The following is a 25864-nucleotide window of genomic DNA, read 5'->3' as shown; positions in this document are numbered from 1 at the left end:
AAAATTTTAGAGTTAAAACCTTATAATATTTATAAACTAGTGTCCCGGTGCACAAATTCATGCACATTGAAAGGAAATTAATTAGAAGAAATATTTTAATATCGCTATTCACCCTTTCTCTATAATAGAAGTGTCAACCAAATTCACAATCAACAATGACAGATCAAAACACACGCATGCGATTGGCGCAAGCAAGAGCTTTATCTCCTGTATAATAAAGAGCTAATATGCTAATTAGACCAGACAGCAGAATGACTGTCTGGTCATCCAGACAACCTTCTGGATGAAGCTGGGGCAGCTGCGAGGGCCTAGTCTTGTACTAATTTCGTGCATCGGGCCTCTAGTATATAGATAAACTTGCTTAATTAGACCTGCTTTCTGATTTAGCTGAACTTTTTCCAGCCCATTGAAGCACCCCAACTTCTCTTTCAGGTAATTGTCAGCAACACAACAGTAAATATCAACACAAAGCAGATTATTATTGTAGATCACGCAGGGAGAACAAAGGGTAAAATATTTAACTGCAGCAGTGTTTGACTATATTCTGTGCAGTGAGAAAACCTGAAGTCATTTTAAAGGTCCACCATTTCTTACTTCTTTTCAGTTGGGTTAAGTTTCTAAGCTTTCTAACTCTCCATTATCTGGCTAATGAAAAGAAACTAAGATTCAATTGAGTCTCCTATCTACCTACTCCAGGATTTCTGTGAGGATCAAATGAGATGAGGCAGGGAAAAATGCTTCACAGACATTTGGTTACAGTGTAAAATGTTTCCACCTGGCTATAAAGCAAGTCGTGTTCCTGGGCTGAAGAAACTCCAAGGAGGCTAGTCGCTAGGGAGAGGATGCTGGGCATTGTTATGTGACGCTATTACCCAAACTGACACTTAGCATATTAGCCTTTTATATATGTAGATAACCTAAGGCTCTTTTTAGCAAATTCATTTGCCATGACATATTAATCCACTTCAGAGATGAGCACCAATGGCTAAAAAGAATTAGAAAACAAAAATTATTCAGATTAAATGTATATGCCCTTATTTACCTTTATACTAGGGAGGTATGGAGTTGGAAGAATGTAAGTGTAGGCTGGTAACTACCAGTAAGTACTCAAAAATTGCTCAGTATACTAGAGTAAGCCATTTTTCTCCCTTGATTCAGTTAGCATTTCCTCTCTCATGTTTATCTTCGGAAGTATAAACCAACAGAAAAGTTCTTTCAAAAACTGAACAAAGAAGTAACTCAGACTACTTAACCTGGCAGTGTTCTCCTGTTGGCTTCACTAAGTAAATAAGGGACACGAAGCCAAAGTAGACTATTATGTCATTCATTCAACAGGTGTTTATAAAAAGGTGTGTATTATGCTAAGTCCTCAGCAGAAACTTACAATCTAGTAGAGATAAAAAGATACACACAAAGACTTTAAATGACAATGAAAGGCAATAAGGTAGATAAATTCTAAAATGAGTTGTGCAGCCTGGCCCATGTGGCTCAGCGGCTGAGCATCGACTCATGAACCAAGTGGTCACAGGTTCAATTCCAGGTCAGAGCTCATGCCCAGGTTGTGAACCTGATCCCCAAAAGGGGGCATGCAGGAAGCAGCTGATTGATGTTCATCGATGTTTCTATCTCTCTCTTCTTCTCCTTTTAAAAATCAGTAAAAACATATTTTAAAAATAATAAAATGAGTTGTGCAGGAAAGAGAACTAAGAGGAAATCAATGTAGATAGAATTAATTGAGAAAGATTTTACTGACGGATGGAACTTCATGTAGGTCTCTAAAAAAAGGGAAGATTTGACTATGTAGAAAGCAAAGGGCTTTCTAGGTCTCCAGATCAACATGAGCACAGATTTGGAATCAGAAATTTACATGCTCTGTTTTGAAAACCAACAAGGGGATAAGCCTAGTTATGGGTTTTGTGGCCATTAGATTAGATTTGGTCATTAGATTTGGTAAGAAGTCCACTGGCCAGTTTCCAAAGTACTGAAGACAGGGGCTCAAGAGCTTCCTGCGTCCATTAAAGTGGACAAAACTATTACATACTTTGCCTATTTCTAATTTTAATGATAACATTAAAACCTTTTGCACTCGGATGTCGAGTGTGACTCGACACGGTTAGCATTAGAATAAAGGAATCGAGAAAAAAGCAAGCGAGTGCAAAGGGTTAAATTAACGATATCTATCAAATTCAATTAACTGGCGTGCTTAAAGTGAAGTAGGGAGGTCAGAGAATCCTTCAGGCAGAAGAAACAGTAATGTGCCAAGTTACTAAGACAGAAGAAACCTGTTAAATTCAAAGAGCTTTAAGGAGGCATATAACCAGTTAGTATAGTAGAGTCAGTAAAGCCTCAGCCTTTGAAGTCAGACTGAGGCTTACTGGTAAGTCTTGGTTATGCCACTTACGGTTTATTTGCTCTATGACATGGGCAAATTATTTAACCTCTCCTGCCTCAGTTTCTCTACTGTAAAATAGAGATATTAATAAGTCCCCATCTTATTTAAGGGTTTATGTATATGTACAGGAGTTAGCATAATGCCTAGCACGTGGTAAATGTTCAAGAAATGATAACCTTCATTGTTATTGTATTTAAGGTCAGGGTGTGGAGAGTGTAATCATCCTTCTTGGCTTTGTTAAGAATCCTGAACTTTATTCTAAAAACAATGAAAGCCCCTGAAACAGTTTTAATCAGATTTTTGTTTTTAAAATATGGCATAATTAGTACTTCTTACAAGAAACCCCAAAGGAAAAATATACTACTAAAAAAGTTTTCTTTTCTTTGAGGGATATGCACCTGTCTTTCTCTTAGATAAAATTCTGTAAATGACTACATATTCTTTTCACTGTGACATCCAACAAGATTAGATATCTGAAGCTCTTGGGCCCTTACTTCCTCCACATTTGTGTTCCCTTCCCCCACAGCTCATGATTATTTCCTACTGTTCTATGTATTTTCTGAATCACTTCTTTATTCTTACTTATACTTTAGAATTATTGGTTTTGTATTATTGTTCTTTAAAGCTACTTCAGCCATTTATAGAATGAGGTGCAATCTAACCAAACAAAAATAAAGGGCGTAAACACCACAGCCCCATAATGCACGAATCATGCACTATAGATGCAGTCCCAGCATGCCACCCAAATCACTCTTTTGCTGTAAACCTAGTCAGATGCGGCAAGAAAACCAGATGGCACAGAAAACCTCTCTATGCAAAGAAAGAGCAGCTGAGGAGTATAGAAGGCCCTTCCTGAACGAGCGGGGTGCAGTTAGGGCAGTCAGTGCCAGCAGCAGCAGAGAACTGGAAAGTGTCAAGCTGCTGGGAAGTTATGTACCAGATCAAGGCTGGCATTTTTATTTTTGTTTATGAATGTTTTCTCCTGAAAGTACTTCACCTTCTTCAGAACCTTCATTGCTCTACTGTTCTATTTTTTTCAGCTCATGAAACCCTTTGTTGCTTCATTTATCTCCCTCCTCAACTTGGATCTTACTGTCAGCTATTTCAACTCTCACCTCTTTGGCAACAGCAACTCCTAGGTGCATTTGTCCTTCTACCATTCCAGTCCCCAGCCTGGGTCATTCATATTGTCTACTTCTCCTCCTGGGCCGGAAAGCACTGCTGACTGTGAGTCTATCAGGAGCTCCCTCACTGCTAATTATCAATGCTTTCATTCACCCCTTGACTATCATATGAGTACCACCAGCTGTTCTAAACCTTTCCCCACACTAGAATGTGTAATGTACTGGCTCCTTCCCTGATGCCTCATCTGCTACATTACAGAATGAATTAAATCTCTTCTATATGAAAAAAAAAACCACCTAATTTTCCTTCTTTTTCACCACAAAGCACCTTTGTAGTGAAGTGCCACTTGGTTTTCAGGATACTGCATTCTCTTGGTTTTCTTCCATGTCTCCTTTGCTGGTTCCTTTTCTTTTAATGTTTGAGTGCCTTAGGGATCAGACAGTGGTGCCTTCTCTAATCAATCACTACTTATGTGGTGTCCTTCTGTCAAAAGTCCTACTGATTCTACTTTCAAAACATTTTAAGTCTGACCACTTAGCACTATGTGCACCCTGGTCTAAGCCAGCATCGTCTCTCACTTCAACTACTGCAGCAGCTTCCTACCTGTTTTCCCAGTTTCCACCCTTGCTTACTACACTCTATTGTCAACACAGAAACCAGAGAGATGCTTTTAAATGTTAAATTAGATGAAATCACTCTTTTGTTCAAACACCTCTAACGCTTCCCTAATTTTAACAAGGTAAGAGCCAAAGTCCTTACAATGGCCTACAAAGCCCCCAAATCTCCTGCACTCCTGCCTTCCATTTACCTTTTTGACCTCCTCTCCTACTATTCTTTCTCCTTGTTCACTCTTGCTCTTCCTTCTTGCTTGCTTTTCTCTAGCCATGCTAACGTCTCTGCTATTCCTTGAACACCCCAAACATTGCTGCCTCAGGACCTTGCATTTACTCTTCCCTCTCCCTGGGTCACCCTCTTATCTACATGACTGAGCTTTAAAATTTTTGCTCAAATATCAGTTAGGCCTTCCCTGACCACTCTATTTAATATTGTAATCAACTTGCCCACTCCTCATACTCCTCTCCTTGCTTTATTATTTTCATGTATTGACATCTAATATACTATACAATTTTCTTATTTTATTTATTGTCTCTCTCCCCCAATTAGTATCTAAGCTTATGAGAACAGGGATTTTTGTCTGTATTCTTCATTGTGGTATTCTCACCACATAGAACAGTGTGACACATAGTTGGTTTTCAATGAAGATTTCCTGAAAGACTGACTGACTGAGTAAATGTAAGAAAGAAAAGGAAAGGAAAAAAAAAAAAAAAGAAAGAAAGAAGAAAGGAAGAAACTGGCCTAAAGCAATGCAACAATTAATATAGTGCAGCTAGCATTAGAAATAATTAATATGTTATAGCCAGATCTGCTTAACTTCAAAGGCCATACCATCTATCTATATATTTAAAAGCCTAAGCGACCACTAAGACGGGAAAACCGGCCGGTAGCTATGACGTGCACTGACCACCAGGGGGCAGATGCTCAACGCAGGAGCTGCCCCCTGGTGGTCAGTGTGCTCCCATAGCCAACCTCCCGCAGTCCCTCCCGCTGCGGTCCCTCCTCCTGGCCACCGGCCCCAATCAGCCCCAATCGGGACTGGGCGAGATGGCCCCCATCAGCCCTGATCGCAGGCCAGGCTGAGGGACCCCACTCATGCACAAATTCATGCACTGGGCCTCTAGTTCTATTATAACATCAGTTAAGAAGCTTCTAAATAAGCCAATCTGAGAAAGACAAATATCACATGATCTCACTTATTTGTGCAATCTAATGAACAAAATGAATTGACCAACAAAATAAGACCCAAAGCATTCAGGAGTGTACTAATTGGTTCATGTGTGTGAAAAAACTGCCCGACCAAAGAAAGAACCATCTGAGAGGATTATAGAGAACTAGAGGCCCAGTACATGAATTTGTGCATGGATGGGGTCCCTCAGCTTGGCAGGCGATTGGGGCCCACTGGGGCCGTCTTGCCCAATCCCGATCAGGGCCTGCCAGGGGAGGGATCATGGGAGGTTGGCCAGCAGTGGGAGGTTGGCTGTGGGAGCACATTGCATTGAGTGTCTGACCCCTGGTGGTCAGTGCGCATCACAGCGACTGGTCATAATGGTCATTTAGGCTTTTATATATATAGATAGTGCCTGGTACCAGGAATAGTGCCTGTTCCTACCGGCCAAGCTAAAAAAACAAAAACAAAACCCAGAATTTATGGGGTGTCACAGTAGGAAATAATTAGACCTAGACTGAGCACTGCTCCAATCATAAAATGAAGACCCAAAATAAATCAAACTTTACAAATAACTTAACTACATATCAGAACAAAGATAAATTGAGTTATAGAAATATAAAAATATGTGGCAACCAATAAGATCAAATTGATAAAGTCAGCCATCCAATCAAAGGCTAGCAGGCATGTAAAAAAACAGGAAAATATAACCAAAATTGAGGAGATATATCAACCATTCAAATCTGATCCAAAACTGATAGATGCCAAAATTAGGGGACATGGACATTAAAAGTTATTAAAAATGTACTCCATATATTCGAAAAGCTAACTAAAGACATAGAAGATGTTAAAAAAAAAAAAAGCCCTAATCAAGTTTATAGAGCCCAAAATGACAATGCCTGAGATAAAAAATTAACTGGATGAGATTAATGGTAGATTAGACATTGTAGAAGATTAGTAAACTTAAAGACAGAAATAGCAACTATCCAAAATGAAATACAGAGAGAAATAGGAATTTTTAAGATGGAAAAGCACATCAGTGAGCTGTGGGACTATTTCAAGCAGCCTAATATATGTATAATGGGAGCCTCTGAAGAAAAGGAGAGAGAGTGAGCCAGAAAAATTAGTTAAAAAAAATAATGGCTGAAAATTTTCTGAATTTGATGGCAACTACATTCACAAATCCGAGAAATTCAGTGAACACCTAACGTAAGAATCATGAAGAAAACCACACAAAGGCACATCATAATCAAATTACTGAAACCAGTGATATCAGAAAATCTTAAAAGCAGCCAGAGAAAAAAGGCACATTACATACAGAGGCATAAAGAAAAAGATGACAGCAGATTTCTTGTCAGAAATAATGCAAATGAGAAGAAAATGAAGCAACGTCTTTAAAGTACTGAAGGAAAAAAGTCAACCTACAAACACCCAGTACAAATACCTTTCAAAAACAGACAAAATAAGATTATTTTATTTAATTTTGTTGTTGTTGTTAATCCTCACCTGAGGCTATGTTTCCATTGATTTTTAGGGAGAGTAGAAGAGAGAGGGAAAGACAGAGAGAAACATCAATGTGAGAGAAATACATAGATTGGTTGCCTCCTGCAAAAGCCCCAACAGGGGGAGAGCCTGCAACCAAGATATGTGTCCTTGACCAGAATAAAACCCGGGACCCTTGGTCCACAGGCTGATGCTCTATTCACTGAGCCAAACCAGCTAAGGCTAAGATTATTTTAGACATATGAAAGCTGAAAGATTTAATCACCAACAGATCTGCACCACAAGAAATGGTAAAGAAAATCCTTCAAGCAAAAGAAAAATGACACCAGATGAAAATAATGTATCTACACAAAGGAATGAAAATAAAAGCATGTATCTACATATAGGGATGTGGCAATGATATCTCCACTGCTAAATATGTAAGAGTTTTTAAAATTTTGAAATGTCTTTAAAACTAATTAACTTTTTAGACAAAAATAACACTATCCTATATAATAAAAGGCTAATATGCAAATAGACCAAACGGTGCAACGACTGGTCGCTATGATGCACACTGACCACCAGGGGGCAGACGTTCAATGCAGGAGCTGCCCCCTGGTGGTCAGTGCGCTCTCACAGGAGGAACGCTGCTCAGCCAGAAGCCAGGTCCCCGGCTGGCGAGCACAGCTGTAGTGGCGGGAGCCTCTCCCGCCTCCGGGGCAGCGCTAAGGATGTCCAACTGACAGCTTAGGCCCGCTCCCTGTCAGTCGGACATCCCCAAGGGCTCCTGGACTGCGAGAGGGCACAGGCCGGGCTGAGGGAACCCCTTCCCCCACCCTGAGTGCACGAATTTCGTGCACCGGCCTCTAGTGTTTTATAAAATAGTTGTAAGAAAAATGTATGACAAGAACATAAAGACCAAAAAGGCAAAACAGAAGTATATTATTGTAAGTTTCTTACACTGTATGTGAAGTGCTGAATATTACTTAAACATAGACTATAAGTTAAAAACCTGTATATGGATGTTCACTGCAATTCATGTGTAATAGCCAAAAACTGAAACCAACCCAAATATCTATCAACACAGGAATGGATAAGCAAATTAGAGTAAATTCATACATTAGGATCTACCAACAATATAAAGAAATGTTGATTCATACAACAAAATGATGAATCTTAAAATAATTATACTGAGAGAAAGAAACCAGACTAAGAGCACACATGGCATGATTACATTTATAAAAACTCTAAAAGACACAAACTAATCTACAGAGTCAGGGAACAGATCAATGGTTGCCTGGTGGTGATGTGGGACAAGACAGATTACAAAGCACACAATAAATGTTTAAAAGTGATGAATATCTTGATTGTGGTGATGATTTCTTTCACATATATAAAACTTATTAAATTGTACACATTAAAATACGTGTAATTTATTTATATAAACTATTCTTCAATAAAGCTGTTTAAAAAACAATTTGGGACTTAAATTTAGGTTAAAAACAAAAAATATTTAGACTAAATACAGTGCTCTGGCTCCACAGAGTAAAAATAAAATAGATGAAAGCTAGAACTAATAAAATATAATTTTTAAGGGTTAAGTCGTATCACAGAAACCAATTAATCAAATACTTTCTTATTAAAGACTAGAGGCCTGGTGCACAAAATTCGACACGGGTAGGGGTCCTAGGCTTGGCCAGCGATCAGGGCCAATCAGGGCCTTCTGGCTGCCAGCCAGGGCCTTCCTTCCCTGGCTGCTGGCTGCTGGCCGGGGCCTCCCTTCCCCAGCTGCTGGCCAGGGCCTCCCTTCCTTGGCTGCCGGCCGGGGCCTGCCTTCATTCCGCACTGCCCCCTCGTGGTCAGCGCACGTCATGGCGAGCAACAGAACTGCTGGTCTCCCAGTCGAACTCCTGAGGGGACACTTTGCACATTAGCCTTTATATCCTATGTAATCTATACTAACAAAAGCCTAGGTGGCCCTCGCATGTGACATCATCACAAGATGGCCACCACAAGATGGCCGCACACACAGTGGAGGCGGGGCCTGGTGGTCGCTCCACACAGAGAGGCCTGGGGGTCCTGCGGCTCCACACAGCATGGAGAAGGCTGGCCCTGGGGTCTCCACTGTATCATGCTGGGGAGGAGGTGGTTCACGGCAGGGGAGGGCAGTTGTGGGCAACCAGGTTGGCAGGGGAGGGCAGTTGGGGGCAGTTGGGTTGGCAGGGGAGGGTGGGCGATCGGGCTGGCAGGGGAGGGCAGTTGTGGGCGACCAGGTTGGCAGGGGAGGGCAGTTGTGGGTAACCAGGTTGGCAGGGGAGGGCAGTTGGGGGCAGTTGGGTCGGCAGGGAAGGGCAGTTGGGGGCGGTCATGCCGGCAGGGGAGGGCAGTTAGGGGCGATCAGGCCGGTAGGGGAGCAGTTAGGCGTCAATCAGGCCGCTTAGGGGGCAATCGGGCTGGCAGGCAGAAGCAGTTAGGGGCAATCAGGCAGGCAGGCAGGCGAGCAGTTAGGAGCCAGCAGTCCAGGATTGTGAAAGGGATGTCCCAGATTAGAGAGGGTGCAGGCTGGGCTGAGGGACACCCACCCCCCCGCCCCGCACGAATTTCATGCACTGGCCACTAGTCTATAATAATAAAAGTGTGGTATGCTAATTCAACCAGACACCCTTCCAGACGACCTTCTGGATGAAGCCGGAGCTGTGAAGGAAGTCCGGGTCCCGGGTGCCTGCCAGCGGCCGGAGGGAAGCCCAGGTCCCAGGGGCCAGAGGGAAGCTGGTGCTGGCAGTCAGGGGAAGGAAGGCCTACTCTTGCATGAATTTCGTGCCTCGGGCCTCTAGTATATAATAAAAGCCTAATATGCAAATTGTCCCCTGGGCGGTCATTTGACAGGGAGATCGGGAGTTGGACTGCTTGCTATGATGTGTGTTGATCACCAGGGGGCGGCGCGGAACATGGCGGGAGTCGGCAACACGGTGTTGGCAGCAGGCGGCAGTGGAGGTGCTGCTTGCCCCGGTGAGCCCCGACGAGTAGGACCACAGCGGGATGGTGGAGCAGGTGAGCAGGTGGCGCCAGGCCAAGGTGGGTGTGAGTGGGAGCCCGATCACCTCCCCAATCGCCCCTCAGATGGCGACCAGTGACGGCGATGGGGGGTGGGGCCGCCGCCAGGCTCCCAGGTGCTAAGGGAGCCAGGCGGGGCGCTTGGCCCCGACCGACTGCCCTGCAGGCGGGATGGTGGAGCAGGTGAGGGAGTGGCGCCCGGCCACGATGGGGTGCCAGTCGGGGCTGCAGGGCTGCGAGGCTGGAGGCGTGAGTGGGGCCCCATCCCTGCATGCCACCCTGAGGGATCCCACCCATGTATGAATTCATGCACTGGGCCTCTAGTATATAGATAAAAGATATCCCAGAAAATTAGTGACTTGCCCAAAGTCTTACAGCTTCAGTTAAGGGCTTACTAAAATGTTTAGATCCACAATGGCAGAGATTGTGTTATTTAGGCCACCAATGTATGCTTTTTATCTAGTACAATGCCTGGGACATGATAAGAGCTCAATAAATATTTGTTAAAAAGGAGGGTAAAAACGAAGATAAAAGGAAAGGAAATCTCCCTTGCAATATGACTGAAAGTGTCTCCCTATCTTTAAGTTTCCAATATCTTTAACACAGATGAGAAAATTAAGCAGTATCTTTAATATCATAAGTAGAAGAGAAAGAATTATATTCCATATTTTTAGCTTACTGGATATTTTATTATATTTGAATGGTTAAAATTTCTAATTCATGTTACCAACTCTTGCACAGGCAGAAGAATAGAAAATACTCCATTTATGAAGATTAGTGACATTTTAAAGTTTTAATCCTCACCTGAGGATATGTTTTTATTGATTTTAGACAGAGAGGGAGGGAGGAAGGAAGGAAGGAGGGAGAGTTAGGGAAATATTGATGTAATAGAGAAACAATGATTGGCTGCCTCCCTTACCCCCCCGCCCCCGTCCCCGCCGACAGGGGATTGAACCCGCAACCTATTTATGTGCCCAGACTGGGAATCGAACCCCCAACCTTTATTTTGGTGTTTGGGCTGACGTTCCAACCAACTGAGACACCTGGCCAGGGCGACATTTTCAAATTTTGAAAAATTAAGGAAACATGCTTACCAAAAATTTCTCCATTTTTGGCATATTCTGTCACAAGGTACAACATGTTTTTGGTCTCCATTACCTATTGATAAATAATTCCATATTAGTCTGACAGGAAAGAATTGCAATTTGCCACAACATTTTATAGAGTTACTTATTTTAAAACTACTAATAAAAGTGTCAAAGTTATGAACAATTCAGAAGCTGGCAAAGTACAAGTCACAATATCCTTATGCTAACACCTTGCTGAAAAAGCTAGATCCTTGCTCTTCCAAGTGTCACCGCGGACCAGCAGCAGCAGCACTGAAATAAATGTAGGCTCTCAGGCCCCACCCAGACCTACTGACACAGAATTTACCTTTTAACAAAATCCCCAGGTGGTTATTATGCACATTCAAGTTTGAAAAATGCTAATATAGGTAACTGGAGTTTTGAAGTTCAGTTTTTTACCACCTCCTCACTGACTTTTCTAGCCCTGGGTGATATGGGAGATTCTGATCAAGGAAAGGAGAATAAAATACAGCTCAGTTTATCTGGCACAATGCGATATTCCTCCTACTATACTTTAATACTGTAACATAGTATTATTATTTTAAAACATTGTTCAAAAGTTCCTTCATAACTCCACCGCTACATACACTTTTATTTATATTAGTTTTTCTAGGTTCAGAAAAGAAGCCTGTCATTGCCATAAACTTGATTTTTCAAACTATACTGAACCGAAAAGAAATGAATTTACAGATTCAAAATTGATTGAGTTTTAGATTGCCTCTCTGTAACACTCTATCATTTTATATACTGGCATATACTAATAGCATGAAATTGAACTGCTATCTACTAAAAAGCTGAAGCAAATTTGGTCTAACATGTAGGTGTAGGACTAGTCCCTGTCAGATCAGAAAACTAAGAGCCACCTACAATTTGGGTCTAAACAAGTCAAACAGCAAATCAATTTACCTGGTCATTTAGTTCAAATAAACATAGAATTATCATATGAAGCTTCATGTTTTAACCTCAGTTTGGCTTATGGTTCATCAGAGACTTCTAAGAATGTGATTACTTTCTTATAAGTATCCTCTTCAATTTTTTAAAAAAAGTGTAAAGGGGCCTGGCTGGTGTGGCTCAGAGGTTGAGCATCAACCTATGAACCAGGAGGTCACGGTTCAATTCCCGGTCAGGGCACATACCTGGGTTGCAGGCTGGATCCCCAGTGGGGCACGTGCAGGAGGCAGCCGATTAATGATTCTCTCTCATCATTGATGTTTCTATCTCTCTCTACCTCTCCCTTCTCTGAAACCAATAAAAAAAATATTTACAAAATAAAAAGTGTAAAGGGAGAAATACTCTTATATACTATACATTTGACCTAAGAGGGCCTCTATGGTTTTAGAACTTCAGGAATTGTTTTGAGTGGCACACCACAGTCTCTCATTTTTAGGTAATGCTAATGTTAATGGTCCCCACACCTCTTTAACTGCAAATTTCTATCAATAAAAAGTTGTTTAGCTAAATATGTATATGTGTATGTATATTTGCATGTACATATGTATACATAAAATATATATCTGTATTTTAAATATATATATAAAGAGATACAAATCACATACTCGTGCCACTGTCTAAATACAATAGGTACATATAGTCTAGCACCATGGTCGGCAAACTGCGGCTCGCGAGCCACATGCGGCTCTTTGGTCCCTTGAGTGTGGCTCTTCCACAAAATACCATGGCCTGGGCGAGTCTATTTTGAAGTGGCGTTAGAAGAAGTTTAAGTTTAAAAAATTTGGCTCTCAAAAGAAATTTCATGCCGAGACTGGTTTGGCTCAGTGGATAGAGCATCGGTCTGCGGACTAAAAGGTCCCAGGTTCGATTCCGGTCAAGGGCATGTACAAGGGTTGTGGGCACATCCCCAGTAGGGGGTGTGCAGGAGGCAGCTGATCGATGTTTCTAACTCTCTATCCCTCTCCCTTCCTCTCTGTAAAAAATCAATAAAATATATTAAAAAAAAAAAAAAAGAAATTTCAATCGTTGTACTGTTGATATTTGGCTCTGTTGACTAACGAGTTTGCCGACCACTGGTCTAGCATACTGTAACATTTTAGTTTGAAACTAATTTTCCAATATAAATATTCCACATCTTAATGAATTAAATTATTACAAGTATTTGGTATTACATTACCGTTCCTAAAGATGAAATACTCTTTAAAAATATGAGAAAATCTTTCTTTTAAAAACCATGGATTATACTTAAAATGGGTGCAGTTTCCTACAAAAATTATCTTAATAAAGTTGTTTTTTAAAAAATGGCTCAGATACTTTATCTACTATAACAACCTAAACAAAATATAAGATTTGGCTCTAGGTATTACCAAATATGTCACTAAGTAATATACCATTTTTGGCCTTTGTGTTTCATAAAACAATAACAATATATTTTTTAAATAAGCAAAATTCCCATGTCCTCATTAATAGTACCACCACCAAAACCCAGCAGGTTTAAGATGGTATCACAAATGCACAACTATAAGTTTTTAATTAAAAAAATTTTTTTAAAATATATTTTTATTGATTTTAGAGAGGAAGGGAGAGGGAGAGAGAGAGAGAAACATCAATGATGAGAGAGAATCATTGATCGGCTGCCTCCTGCACGCCCCTACTGGGGATTGAGCCCGAAACCCGGACATGTGCCCTGACCGGGAATCAAACCATGACCTCCTCGTGCATACGCCGACGCTCGACCACTGAGCCACACCAGCCAGGCAAGCTTTTTAAATAAATAGCTTACAGTCTGAGAGACAAGTTAAAATTAAGCTACGAGTGTTTACTTTCCTAATTTTTTATTTGAATATAAAAGATGGCTGTATTCAGCTTAGTAAAAACATGACATCATCCTTTTTTAATACGTTGAAAAAAGAGAAAAACGATTATGCAAAATAGAGAACTGAATGTGAGAAGCATGGAGAGTTGTAAGGCTAAGTCATACCTGATAAAGTTTGATTATGTGAGGATGGTCTAACATTTTCATTATTTGTACTTCTCGGTAGATTTTCTCAAGGTTCACTGCATCCAGCTGAGATTTATCTATAATTTTTATCGCCACCTGCATCCCATACACAAATAAATGCAATTAGTATAGAATGGTTAACATTTTCCAGTTAGAATCTTTTTAATAAATGACATCTGAGACTTAGCCTGTAGGTTCCTATTACAATGATAATAGCTAGATTAAATTCAATGCTCGTTTATTCATTCAACAAATAGTTCTTAAACATCTACTATGTGTAGGACACTGATAGATTTTGTTTGGTAGTATCTTCAGTGTGCTATGAAGAATAACCCTACAAAGTTACTTTAATAAAACATATTTCTCTTTCAATACAAACATAATACCTTTGTACTCCATTTATAAATTAAATAAAATCTCAGCAGTTTCAACTAGTTATTATCCCACCACAAAGTACCTATAAATAAATTATCAGCCAAGTAAAAGACAGTTTCTATTGTACTAAAATATATATATATATATGTATATATATATATATATATATATATATATACACACACACACACACACAAAAGGCTCAGTGACCGACCAGCCAGTACATATGATGCACACTGGCAATTTAAAAATAAACATTGACTCGCGCATGTGTGATACATATAAAGCTCTTGCTGGCGCCAATCACATGCGTGTTGCTTTCTCTTGAGTTCGAAGAGCATGTGATGTTAAAGTTGTAAATACTTCATCACAAGGGAAATTAGTCAAGCACTCTGAAAGTATTTTTACTCTTAATGTGGAATACAGGGAGATATTTGAATAAGTTAATCAACTTATCAGTCATTGTTTTTATCAGCTGTTTTTATATCATGGTTTCTTTGTTTTTATATCATGTCTTTGTTGTTTTTATATCATGTTGTTATTTATTAATCAATTTATATATTATTTTCATATACATTTTGCTAATTTTCTTTCATCTCTGAGACTTCTATTTTAGAGAAAGGGCAAATTGCTATATTAAAATATTTCTTCTAATTAATTTCCTTTTAATGTGCAGGAATCCATGCACCGGGCCACTAGTTTTTCTAGAAAAGCCAGTGATAGGTTCAAAAGCTAAATATAAATTATCAAAATTCATCTCCATGAAGCTACCCATTGGATTAAATTTTTTAAAATATATTTTTATTGATTTCAGAGAAGAAGGGAGAGGGAGAGACAGAAACATCAATGATAAGAGAGAATCACCGATTGGCTGCCTCCTGCACCGCCCCCCCCCCCCCCCCCACTGGAGACCGAGCTCGCAAACCTGGGCACGTGCCCCTGACCAGAATTGAACCTGGGACCTCCCCCCACCCCCCCCACCCCGCTCCTCCCCAGGTCTGCAGGCCAACGCTCCATTCACCAAGCCAAACCAGCCAGGGCTGGATTAAATTTTGTTCTAAAAATCAAAGTGCAAAAACTCAAATGTTAGTACTTATACTAAATTTTGACTTCCATAAAGGAATCTGATTTTTAGAAATGTGGCCTCTTCCTATTATAACTAGATAGGAACCCAAACCCTCCCAAGGTTAATAATTTGAAGGAGCTGCATTTGAAGGTGAATAACTAGGTAATCAGAAATCAACAATCATGTACCTTTTTTTCATGCAACTAAAAAAACCCAATTTTTAAAAATTAGTATATATTTGGTTAGGAAATAAGCCATTCTGACTTAAATAAAATTTTCAGATAATTAGACACCACCCAAATTTAATTATAATAAGTTCTGAAGAAACTCTAAAAAGTACTTCCCATTCTATGTATGTATTCTGAACACAATTCAGTTATATGCTGTTTCAGGATAATATTTAAAATATTGATACTGTATGCACTAATAGTTTAAGACTCTTAAAAGGTATCTAACAGGACTCAGCTTGTCAATTCCCTCAGACTCTCATTTATACAATTATTTTTTTCTTCTTTCCTTATAGCTACTCTATCCTTTGCTTGCCTCTCTACTGTAAGGTTTATTTCTTACCTTTGTCTATTTCTAATTTGCTGTCACAGCTTGTTTCCTGATTTAATTGTAATCCACAGAAGAACTCAAGTTCCCAAGGGAAATCAGATTACTAAATATATTCATAAAACTAAATTTTTGCCTAAGAAGAAAGGGGGTAGAGCTTCTTTGTTAGGCAGTTTTGCGATAGCTATTTTGATGTTTGTTAGTATTATGCTTCTGTAATCAAAATATTCTAGAAAGTAGAAAGTGCTAAACTTTGCTAGAAATGAGACTATAGGCACAGTTATTATCATTTACTTTGGGTAAAAGTTGACAGATAAAAAGATAACTCTATACTTGAATATTTTCAATATTCCTTAGGAAGGTAACATGGGCATATTTTGTCTCCCCATTTTAGCTGTCTCTTTATATTTGCTTCTATGTATTAGATAGCACTGTTCTGCCTCCCATTCTTTGTGGGCTGGCCTAAGGTAGAAAGTATCTTGAGGGGCCCAGAAGTGCAGACTCTTTGTTCAGCTGAGCTGAATGCTCAATGAGTGCTCCTTGTGAGCATTATTTGGGTTCTCCTGTTGTAATTGGGACTTGATTGTTGATGTCCCGTTTGTGGGAGGGATCTCCCCTCCAACTTGCTACCAGTGAAGTTCAACCCCAATGTCTTCATGCCATCTGTCCAGTGGTCCCGGACTCCTTAGCCCAGAGGCTGGGTCTGCCTTGAGTCTCACACCTTGATTGTCCCTGTTCTGAGCTGTACTCCCCCCGGAGCTAGTCCTGCAGGTGTCAGCTGCAGGCGCTTGCGGTCCCGCTGGCTTTTGCCTCGCTGAGCAGTCTGGGATGGATCTGCTCTGGAGACCCAAACTGCTGTTTCTTACTAATTAGTTATGTATGCATTGTTTTAAAAATAACCTTCAATGAATTTATTGGAGATTGAAAAATTAATATTCCTTCTGCAAGCGTTCAAAAAGAAAGTTTCCTATACAACTATGGAGGGCATATTGGATAAGCTAAAATGATTACTAGAATGATTATTAAATCCCATGTAAAGCAGCAACACTGAATATTGTAACCTCAGAAATAGGAAAATGTGAATTAAAAACAACAAAATACTGCCCTGGCTTGTGTAGCTCAGTTGATTGACCGTCATACCATGTACCAGAAGGTCTCTGGTTTGATTCCCAGTCAGGGCAACAAAACAAAAACAAAAAACCCAACAAAATACCTAATATGTCACTTATATCTCAAAAGATACCTTTTTCACTTGCTATATTTATGAAGATTAAAATGTAAACATCCTTGTGAGCTAAGGTTCAAAGAGATGGCCACTTTTATATGTGGCTGCTAGGAATATAAAATAGATTATAACTTTTCTATAAGGTAATTTGACAATGTCAAGAACCTTAAAAATCATCCATCCCATTTAGCCTAAGGATTCTACTTCTAAGAAATTATTTGAAAGAAATAATCTGAAATGATAATTTATAACATTAAAAAAATAGAAACAGTAACTGGGAAATAATTACATTATATTATGACCATTAATATTAACTGGTTCCTTTTAATAATATGGAGAAATGCTTAGACTAAACCATTAAATTAAAAATCAGGCAATCAGTGCAGTCTGAACACAGGGAAAAAGACCAGGAAATACTAGATATAAATATAATGAAATGTTATCAGTAGGTGAAAAAAAAAAATCACGGATTATTTTATTTTGCCCATTATAGTTTCCTGTGTAATTTCTCTTTGATTAAAATGAATACTTTTCTAATAAGAAAAAAGAAAAAGAAAATGGAGTTATATTTATCAAATATGCTACCTTCTCTGTGAAATATTAGTCATTTTCTTAATTTCTAAATTCTTTATAAAATGGGTACTTTTTAAGACTTAAATATTAGTTAAGACTATATATAGAAATGTTTCTAATAATCTTAAGTAAAAAAAAATACACACAAATATAACAACTATGTAAAATACAAATCTGCACAGATTAAATGTAAGAGCAGAAATCAAATAATGTTAAACTGATGAATAAAAGGAATATTTTCATGTTTCAAAATATACTTTAATGCTGTTACCCTGTATGATAAATGTAGAAAAAGTTATTTCACGTCTCATATAAAATATTAATCTCATACATTTAAAGAAACCACATACACGAGTGGCTTTGAGTAACTTTATAAGTTACACAATAAGAGCTATTCTTCTAGTAACAAATCAGAAGGCATTAACATATGTTTGCTATCTCAGGTAATATCTGCTTCAGTGTTATTTACTACTAACACACTAATTCTACACTGTCCCTCTAAAGTAGCAAGTAGATTTATCCTTACCATACAATTAGATTTTTAAAGTTAAAAAAGAAATACACTTCTAAAGTTTTTATGTCAAATCAAGTGGGGAATCAGAACATTATTGGACTGAAAAGTGAATGTGAGTAAGTAGTCTACAATGAAAGGGTTTCTGAAAGCAGTAAAAATCAGTAGTAAAACTGACATGGAGTTCTTTAATTACCCTTTTAGGGTAAATAAATTAGACTTTTTTCCAATTTAAAATTTGGCTTTTAAAATACAAGAATTTATATAACAAAATAAGCCCTCATTAAGATTTAATTTAATTATTATAATGATGGGTAAGGTAAAAATGTTAGTATACTTTTATATGCATAAAAATTGAACTGATAATTTTTAAGACTATAAATGATTAAAAATAATCTCCTATCTTAAAAATTACTTAAGCAAATTTACAAAAAGACAACTCAATTAAAAAATGGGCCCAAGAACAAACAAGCAATTCACAAAAGAAATATAGTCATCGCATGAAACTGTGTAATCAAAGAAATGCAAATGAGAATAAGATATATTATTTTCTTCCATCAAATTGGAAAAGATTTAAAAATCTTATTCCTGGTAAATATGCATTCTTCCTGGTAAAAATTAATAGGTACTCCTTTTTTATTTTAGGGTAATTTGGCATCTCATGCCATAAGATATGGATGTAAAGACATATTTCCTGACTCAAGAATTTCCATAACTATGGTATTACCCTAAGGAAATAATCAGACAGGTATACAAAGATGTATATACAGGAATGCTCTCTGAAACATTATTTTTGAAAGAGAAACAGTGAGAGAGCGAAATAAGAACAGGAAATTGATAAATAAAATACAGTCAGTCATGTGCAAGGATAGTATTTAACTGAAGTTTTGTTTTGTTTTAAACTTTGGGAAATGTTACAAACACATTAATTAAAAAACACAGATTATATATATAGATGACATCAATTTTATTACCTATATATATAACATATATGAATAACTAAGAGGATATGAACTTAATTATCTCTTGGTCTAGATGGTGGAATTAAGGATATTTATTTTCTTCTTTGAGCTTTTCAACAATGTCTACATTGAATAAGCAATGTCTACAATTATTTTTGTAGTTGGAGGAAAAACACATAAATACTATGATTATTTTAAAGAACTTAAAACAAATTTTAGCATCACTTTTTAGCTTACTCCATCCAAGATTCATCTCTTAACCTATTTAAAGTATTTTTAAAATGATGATTTTTTAAATTACATTCCCAAATGTAATTCTTTCATTCTTCTAATAATCTGAAACTGGATACATGGGCTGTTTCTCTTTGAAGGGTGAAATCGCATTCTCCACAAATGTTCTGTATAAAGGAACTTTTACATAAATAACTTATAAAAACTATGCAGCCGGAAGGTAGAAGTACTAGGTATACCAAAGAGGAAAGAAAGGTATCTTAATGAATTTCTGGAATCCATTTGGCTCCAAGGTAATGAACCTGTCATCAGCAGTGGGCCATAAATCAAATGTCATCATGTGAATCCAAGAATCGAGGCCAGTTTCAGTTATTTCCAAATAAATGTTTTCTTAATTGCCTGATACTGAGATATAATTTCCCAGTGGAAATAAAATAAGAACACATTAAACTCTGTTAAAGTTTAAAGTTTCTACAGAATATAAAAATTTACACAACTCTTATTTTGCATATTTGCCTCCCTCAACTGCCCCAAAAGAACAGAGTATTTTGAACAGAATAATTTGCCAAATATTCCTAGCCTGGGTGCCAAGAAACTAGAGACAATTTCTAATAAAGCATATATCTTCCATGATAAATAAAATATTTATTTCATCACAAAGATCATAAATAGGCCTAGATACAAATATGGATGATTAAATTATTTGGTAGCAAGTCCTTCTGTTGCACATAGTACAGCTGCTGTTTGAAATCTGGACTACTTCATAGCACAAGATTAATACTAAGAGTACTTAGAGGAGTCTTAAAATTTTAAAGCAAAGTATAAAATTCAATTGTATTTAAAAAAATAAGTTACCTTCTTCAAGAAATATTGCAATTAGGGTATGATATACCCTTCTCTGGTTTCTTACCCTTGTTCCAAAAATGCAACTTTGATACTTTATTTGGAAAACTTTAAAAATACATTTTAATGTAATAGTTGAAGAGTTATGCCTAAATATAAAAGCCCAAATGCACACAGAAAGCTTTTCAGTGAACAAAAGCAGTGTTCAGAATGTCCTTACTCTAAGTTTTGTATTCCAGGTTCTCTTAAAGGGTAGGTGCCATTTAATAAGGTATTTTCAGAATCTCTGTGAAATATATTTAAGATTCCATGGGCCACATATTTATGTGTTCTTTAGCTAAACATGATAAATTTGATAAAAATATATTACTCTTCAATATAAAAATAACCTTCTCACTTGGTAATTTCCCTTCTAGGAATTTACCCCCAATTTCTCCTTCCTGAAAAAATAAATTCAGACAAAGAATTATATACACAAAAATCATTCAGTGCAAGTTATTTACTATAAGTCAACACTGGATACTATATAATGTTCAATAATAAGGAAATTATTAAGTAAAATAGGATTCATCTGCAAGGTAGAACACTGAAGCTATTAAAAATGTCTTATCAAGCTCCGGCTAGTGTGGCTCAGTTGGCTGGGCACTGTCCTGTGCACCGAAAGGTTGCCGGTTCCATTCCCCATCAGGGCACATACCCTGGTTGTGGGTTTGTCCCTAGTCAAGGTGTGTGTGGGAGGCAGCTGATCGATGTTTCTCTCTCTCTCTTCCTCTCCTTTTCTAAAAAAAAAAAAATCAATAAAAATATTTTAAAAATGTTTTATCACATTACATATAATAAGCAAAATGCTCAGGCTGTAAGTGGAAAAAGGGATACAATGTATATATGTGTATCTACCATGTGATCTCATCTATGGAAAAATGCATTAAAAAAGATGACTAGAGGGAAACACGCCATAATGTTGAGAATGATTTATTCCCATTGGTGAAGAAATTATACATGTACTTTTTTTGTGAACTATTCTTTATATTTTCTACATTAAGACTATATTTCTTTAATAGTCAGAAAACAAGAAAAAGTTTAAGGGTACAAGTGATTTTTCTGGAATTTTATTTAATAGACAGAAAAACTAGCCATATAATCAGATAAAAGGAAAAAGTTCCTTGCTAGTATAGTATTAATAAAATAAAACACTACTCAAGGACACATAGCACTACTGCCTAAAATAGTTTAACAGTCTAAACGCTATTATTCTTTTCCCATTATGCTAATTTTACAAAATTAGCTACTCTAATTCATAAATCACAAACCAATACTCCAAAGCTTTTATGAAGTACTGCATTATATTAGGAAGCCTTCCCTTTTGTTTGCAAATTTACACAGAGGTCCAACATAAGAATACTGCTTCAGATGAAGATGTAATTATATTTCTTAATGTTAAGCTATTTAACTGATTAGACCAAAACGACGATCTCTTTTGTCTACTGATTTCTCACCCTAAAATGCCAACACTCTTGGATCTTCCAAGCTCTGTAGAAAACACTATTTTTTAATGATACAGAACAAGAGGCGGAGAAGAGCCCACTCAAAATAAAAGGGTCCAATTGTTCATGACATTGATGTTGAAACTAAGCCCTAAAATTTGTCTTGGGTTCCAATTTTAGAAAAAAGACCTCTAAGTTTTAAAACACACAAACATACTGATGTTAAAGTATACTATATTGAAGGACCTTTTATAAGCAATAAGTTTAATTATATTTTGCTGATACTGTTCTTTATACATTGTTTTCACTGTAATTACTGTACTGTGCTCAGCAATGAGAACCTAAAATAATGTTTAATAAAACTTTAAAGTTTCCACTAGCCATTTTATTTCTATATGAAGTAGCTATTGTATTTATTAAAGACATAAATATACAGTGAACTGATGACAATAACAAATACTGCTTTTTAAAAACCCTCATTAACAACAAATAGTATACTCTAAGAACAATTGTTCTTACAATTGCATCTAAATAATTCTACGTGCAAATTACCATAAAGGTTCACAGCAACTTTACAAAACTTGAGATCTACAGGAACCTTTCCTTAATTACCCTGCTATTTCACTCACCCCTCTCAACTTGAATATCTCCAATCACACCAAATCACCACAAACACACTCACCCTATGTCACATGCACACTATTTCTTTTTATATGCTAAGGACACCTTCTTCAGAAAAGCACAAAGGAGATGGGCTCTGTGGACTAGAAATTTAGCTCTTAACATAAGTCGTTTTACACACACATATACTACACACACAATTCAGGATCTGGGTGCTCTTTCATAACCTGACCTGTGCCTTCAATTACAAATTGATCTCACTCCATCTGAAAGCCAAATCACGATACTACTTCACAGTGCCCCCTAGCTCTACAAGATATATCAGTTTGAAACTGACATCTTTTGAACTGTCAAGCTCAACAGAATGTGTCAGTCACTGTAAGCCCCACTTAAGCAGAACTTAAATAGATACTCTATTACCCAAATTTCATCTAATAAATAACAACTCACAATTAAATCTTGCTACTAATACTGATAAGACCTGATGAGAAAAAAAAAGTGATATGAACTGACGGGTTTGGAGTTTAACCACATAACAATATATAGTTCAAAGTTCTGTAGCTTTTGTAACATGCAACCTTGTTTGCTTTTTAGACAGTTATTAAGCAAGGGCTCATATAAAAATACACTTTAAACATGCCTTCTTTTCATGTAATTTAAAGGAGAAATGGCATATCATGAGACCATAGTTCTTCAGGAGAATGGAACCAATTTCTTCATTTAAAAAAATGCTGGATCAGATTAAGTAATCTCACTATTAGTCACAGTATTTATCATTACAAACTTAATCTGAATTGCTAACATTGAGAAATTTGTGAGAGGACAACCTGTTACCTTGGTACTGATGCTAAAAAATTAGTCATATTTGGGTTACTTCAAGATCAGTAAGGGAGGGTGAAAAGTGAAGATGACGCAATGACATACACCCCCCCCTTTTTTTGGGAAATGGATTCCTTCACAAAAACAAAGAAAAAACAAAGTTAAGCAAAACTTCCAAGAAAAACAGCTACGAAAATTACTCAAGTTGTCAAATGCCCTTCACCTTACACCGCCTTTCTGAAAAATGAAAAAAGGTCCTGTTATTCCACATTCAAACCCTAGTACACCCACACTAATAGGGGGGAAAACGGAAAGGGGTGAAAACTGGCCAAGAACACACTGAAAAATGGTGAAATAACAGAACAACTACAATGAGGCAGAGTGGGATACGTCAAAAACACAAGGGTTTTTTTTTTTTTTTTTTTCCCTAAAGAATGGTTCCGTTTCTACCGTTTTTCTAAAGTATTTCATTTGCACGTCTTAAAATAGAGACCCCGAGGAGAGCAGCTTGAGGCCGTGGAAGGAAGGGGGCGGTTAGGTAAGAAGAGACTGCGAGGAAGTCTGTGCGGTGCATCAGAATGTGCGGGGGGCGGGGGGGGGGGGGTGCTGAGTCCGCCGGGAAGCAGGAGTCCGCGGCGGCTCGGGGCACGCGTGTGCACGGCCAGGAGGCACCCCCGGTGAGGCGACCGCCCGGGCTGAGAAAGGCCAGCCCGCCAACCGTGCGGACGCAGCGATGACCATTGTCACCAGTCCCATTGTCTGGGGTGTTAGATCCAGCCAGCCTGCCACCAAACCAGAGACGCTGTCGGGCCAAAGGAGGGAGATGACAGTGGCCGTCCGGGCATTGTCGGCCACGGGGGTCCCTTCCTCGCGGGGCCGTGCGGGGCGCCGAGGTCACGGGGGCGCGCGATGCCCGTCTCCGGAGTCCGAGCGCGGGCGTCCCCTCCTCGGGGCTGGCGGCGTCCCTCAGCGCGCAGCCCGGGAGCACCTCACTTCCCCTCCCACCCCACCCCCAGTCGAAAGCAGGGGAGACGCGGAACTTGGGCTCCCCGAGCGGAGGCCACACACCAGGTCACGGCCAGGGTGGAAGGCTCCGGCCGAAATTCCGCGTGGCCGCCGGGAGTGGCGTAGGGAAGGCAAAGCCCCGGCTGGTCGGGTTCCCAATTGGACGACACTCGGTCCAAGTGACCCGGCCCCGACCGCCTGCACCTCCCGGGTCCTCAGTCCCGGGCCCTCTCGCCTCAGCGGGTGACCCGGCCTCGGGGGGTCTCCCCAGGCCCCGCTGCAGCCGCCCCGCTCGGCAAACGGCTCATCTCCCGAACCCTCGCCTCGGACGCCCCCGCCGAGCCCGGGCCGCACCTCCGTCTTGGTGATCCGGTGCCGCCCCAGCTTCACCACGGCGAAGTTGCCCTTGCCCAGCGTGCCCTCGATGTCGTAGAACCCCACCCGGACCGGCCCGCGCTGCAAGTGCCTCGGGCCATCCGCCATGACCATGCTGGGTCCCGCTGCTGGACACGGCGGACTGGAGCCTGGAGCGCGGGCTGGCGGGCGGCGCGGCTGAGCTCGGGCGACGGCCGCTCGGCTCGCTCCTCGCTCGCTCCGTCCCTCCAGCTCCGCTGGGCCCAGCCAGGCGCGCGCCGCTGCTGACGTGCACCGACGTCAGGGGGCCGCGGCAGGGGGCGGGGGCGGGGCCGGCCGGGATTGGTCACCATGGCGACCAGAACAGCGCCGACGTCGGCGGCGGGAGGGAAGGTGGGAAGACCGGCGGGGCCTGGACGGCACGTTCCTTCCGGGCTGCGGCGCTCTGAGCTCTCCCCGCCGCTCGGCTGCTGCCAGGGGCGGGCGTGCACCCCAGTCCGCCCCATTCCTCCGCGTCCTCGCCGTAGGCCGAGAGCGAACCCTGGTGGGCGGAGTGGGGGAATGCAGCGACCTGGACCGGGCCTGCGGTTGGGTCTCCTTCCCCAGCTCCCGCGTTCTCCGCCCACCCCGGGACCTTCCCGCCAAAACCTCTCACTTAGGACTTCGGTGTGTCTTAATTTTGGCAGGGTCAGAGAACTGTGGCTGACATGGGGATGTGAAGTACAGCATGACTCACAGGCTCATTTCTTTGTATCCTTTTCTCATTTTGTTCCTATATAAACCCCTCCACATTTTGATGTCTCTGAGGAATCATCCTGACAGCGGCCTGGTCGCGTATAAGTTAACAGAATGTAAGCGTTGAAGAGACCTTAATGCAGGGATCTGTAACCTCAACTGGGCTTCGGAGCCTCAGCCCTGCCTCCCCGCCACCCCCCGCCCCATGTATGCAAATTTTTGCCTACTTGAGTTTGTCTCTAGGGAGTTGGGACTATAGTTTTTATCAGATTCCCAAACGTGTTGCTGACCCCGAAAACGTTAAGAAATACATCCTCAATCTGTTGCACTTTCTTTCCAGAAGGGGAATCAAGCTCCAAGGAATGAAGGTAGTTGCCAAGGTCACTCAGGTAATGCAAGAGTTAAGATTGCAAATCTCACCAGTCTTCCATATGCTGACCCAAGGAAACAGGTAGTGTTATTTTACCATTTTGAAATATATTATGTGCCTGCAGATCTTGGTTTCTAAATGCCATTCTCCACCAAACACAATCAAACTCTGGAGAAGGCTGATTCCAGGACAGAGAGAGGGAAAGTATTAAATGCCCTT

At 39.8% G+C, this 25864-nt stretch overlaps 1 protein-coding gene across 1 annotated transcript in view; it reads right to left on the bottom strand.

The window, feature by feature from the left end:
- The window catches only part of SIK2 (salt inducible kinase 2), a 133954-nt gene extending 109138 nt beyond the window's left edge, over nt 1–24816 (bottom strand). The window contains exons 1-3 of the mRNA XM_008150154.3: nt 24541–24816; nt 13896–14012; nt 10931–10994 (exon numbers count right to left, since the gene is read on the bottom strand). Coding sequence (XP_008148376.2) covers nt 10931–10994; nt 13896–14012; nt 24541–24675 — 316 coding nt within the window. The 5' untranslated portion in view covers nt 24676–24816. The remainder of the gene's footprint in view (nt 1–10930; nt 10995–13895; nt 14013–24540) is intronic.
- Between the last annotated feature and the right edge of the window lie 1048 nt (nt 24817–25864).

This window comes from Eptesicus fuscus, chromosome 13 (assembly GCF_027574615.1).
Source record: "Eptesicus fuscus isolate TK198812 chromosome 13, DD_ASM_mEF_20220401, whole genome shotgun sequence".
NCBI lineage: Eukaryota > Metazoa > Chordata > Mammalia > Chiroptera > Vespertilionidae > Eptesicus > Eptesicus fuscus.
The sequence above is the reverse complement of the archived record's forward strand: the minus strand, read 5'-3'. Positions and strand labels throughout refer to the sequence as shown.